This window comes from Lottia gigantea (genome assembly GCF_000327385.1).
Source record: "Lottia gigantea unplaced genomic scaffold LOTGIsca_8, whole genome shotgun sequence".
In the NCBI taxonomy this organism is placed as follows: Eukaryota; Metazoa; Mollusca; class Gastropoda; family Lottiidae; genus Lottia; species Lottia gigantea.
The window spans coordinates 3515975-3519063 of NW_008710662.1; the positions used below are offsets into that span (position 1 = coordinate 3515975).

At 33.6% G+C, this 3089-nt stretch overlaps 1 protein-coding gene across 1 annotated transcript; it reads left to right on the forward strand.

The window, feature by feature from the left end:
- Window positions 1-1510: 1510 nt before the first annotated feature.
- LOTGIDRAFT_79697 (hypothetical protein) lies at window positions 1511-1762 on the forward strand (the record flags this gene model as incomplete). The annotated part of the gene is made up of 1 exon (XM_009066793.1): window positions 1511-1762. A coding segment is annotated over one exon (252 nt), but the record flags the coding sequence as incomplete, so codon positions are not given.
- Between the last annotated feature and the right edge of the window lie 1327 nt (window positions 1763-3089).

The following is a 3089-nucleotide window of genomic DNA, read 5'->3' on the forward strand; positions in this document are numbered from 1 at the left end:
AGCGCCTGTTATACCATTGTATTAATGAATAAGATAGTGTCTATCGGGTCCTTATTCAACTTATTTTATAAGAAAAGTAATTATATCCAACCTTTTGGTAATGGCCCGTTACCCAAGGCAGGTGTTATGTTTTCATCCCCCAAAACAAGACTGTGTTATTATCAAGTATAATGACATAGAATTTTATAAAAAAGCATATCACTGGGATAGACAGTTACGGTGGGATATTTAGGTCGAATGTAACTAACCAGTTATTTTCAACATTCTATAGCCCTGGTTTTTTCTTCAATTTCAATGTATAGCCGTTTGAATAAGATGTTCTTCAAACTCGTCCTTTTATTAAATTTAGCTGCATTTTGACTATTTTCCTAGTGCAGGTGATGACGAAATGTATTAAACTTCAACGGCGGAATCAATCATTTATTAATAATGTTTAGTTTTCTAATATTCTTTATTACTTCAAGCTTCATTTAATATACTAGAATTTGAAATAAATGTAATAATTGTCATACTCGGCGGTACTCAGTGTACAAATACAAAGAAACGTTTTGTAATTAAAAAAAAATCTAAAGATATTAAGATTTAACTGACAAGCCTCGGTGAAAATATTGAACAAATAACGCGATGCTATTTGTTTGATCTTTAACAGAAGTTGGTGCAATGCACTCTCGCATCATATGCCACAGAAAGCGTATGAAATGCTCGATTGAAACTTGTGAAAATCAGGAATTTAATGACTATCAAGGTACTAAATATAGATCAGTGTTTTTAAAATTTACCGGCTATTTTTAAATGTAGCGAATCAGTGTTTGAATTTTTATAGAAACATTACTAAAAATAGTTGTTAATTCCTTCTTATATATGAAAATAACTGCGATAAACAACGCGTGTCAGCACCTTTAACATTTCTTACATGTACAAAAAAATAACTTTGAATTTTTGCCTAATACGATATTTTTTAACGGTTGGAATTGATTTTAGTAATCGAATATTATGTATAAATTTATTATTAATATTATTTAACCTTAAGCAGTTTTAATTTCAAGATGCAGGTCGTTTGTGGTTTTTAAAAGTTGATAAATGCAGCACGCGTAGCCCACACGAGCCAAGGTTTGATGGACGGCTTGTCAACCTTTATGTTTATAACACTAGGCGGAGTCTAAATTGTGGGCTGGGCCCTATAAAATCCCTTGAATAGTGAGAACGCCATTCGATCTGTCGAACGTCAACATCGAAGACACGAGCCTAGAACGCGTCAGAACATATACTGCCGTGCAGACAACTCACACGCCAGACACGAGCCGAACAACGTACCTAATATTTTGTAAAAGCGTGCAAGAAGTGAAGCAGCAAGATGACATCTTCTGTAAATTGTGTTCCTCTACAAGCCATACCTGTTTCTAATACAAATGGAATGATAGTGACAGGACCATGTATCGTCTTAAAAGCAACCACGGTTGCACAACAAGTTCAAGCTTTAAGACCAAAAACATCAGGAGGTGATGATAAGGAACTGTTGAGATGTAAAAGAAAGATCGACTTCGTTAAGCAAATGGGATACAATGCACCAAAGGTTGGAGCAGTGTCGAGAAGAAACGAACGAGAGAGAAATCGAGTTAAACAAGTCAATAATGGTTTTGAGATTCTTAGAGAACATGTGCCATGTATCAAGAAAAACAAAAAACTGAGCAAAGTTGAAACATTGAGGAGAGCTGTTGAATATATCAAACTTTTACAACAGATGCTGCAAGAGGATGAGTCCTGTTTTACCGATACCAATCAAACTGTATACAGCGATACAGAATGTTCCAGTGCTTCGCCTGAAATGATCCATTCACCAGTTACAACAGAAACAGCATTCCAGAACTTAGTAGCACCAATGACATCTCCGGTACAAGATTCCAGTATGCATTCACCAACACCATCATCGTCATCAGATGCTTCTTACGACTCATTGAGTAGTTCCTTGGATGAAGATTTATTAAGTTTATGGATTAACAACGATATTTATACCACAAATTTTACTCAAGGTAGGTTTAGTTAACTTAAATTGTATTATTTATTATCGCACCACTCACAAAACACATTGTCAAAGAATCTTAGTGTTGTCTTTGAGACTGTGGGAATTGTTTACATTGAAGAACATTTGTCAAACTTTGTTACAATAAAGGGGAATCGAACACGTGTGCCATTGAATCAAAATACAAATAGCTGAGTGGTAACCTTTTATAAAAATTCAAATAAATTAGAAAAGATTTGAGGATATCAGTATTGATTTCACCTGCTCTATTCCCAAACATTTATAATAGTTGAATACTGCACGCCGACATTAACTAAAATCGTAAAATATTTGAAGGGGAATATAGTCTGAACGTATTTGATTTATTATTATAATAATATTTATATTTACTTTTCTCAATCTGATTTATTTTATAGTTTCAATTCATTCTTATCTTTTCAGATTTATATATGAATTCTATGAACGCCCCTTCCGTTAGTTAATACTATGGACTATAGCTAGCTATACTCAAATCATATCTACGTGGTATATTGAATGAACTGTTTTAAACATGGTCACTATTGAGAAGAGAATTTAGAGGTTGGAGATGTATTGAATTGACAGTGAAAGCCACCCAACTGTGCTAGCCCCTGTCAATATAGAGATGACCGCCAGATGACCGTTCAGCCTAGAAGAGTGGGCGGAAGAAGCCTCCGAGCGACACACAAGTATAATGTTTAGTCCATTCGAATTTGATTTAAATTCAATGTAATAAAAGAAAGACGAGTTGTTTTGAAAGTTTTGAACACTAGTCAGTGTGATGTCATGAAATAAAAATAATAATTTGATATAAATATGTCATCACCTAGTCCATCCAGAGTATTGTTGTCAAATACCAAAACTGCCTTAACATAATATTTTATATAATATTTACCTTTCATTCCCAATCTTCCCAAGAAATCATTTATATTTTTATCTTACTGCCATTGAAGTAAGAAACTCTATAAAGACATTTTTATAAAGAGTTTATAGTTTCATACACATTCTTTCACAGTGTAACATTCCTGAAACGTATTTTTATAGTGCTTAT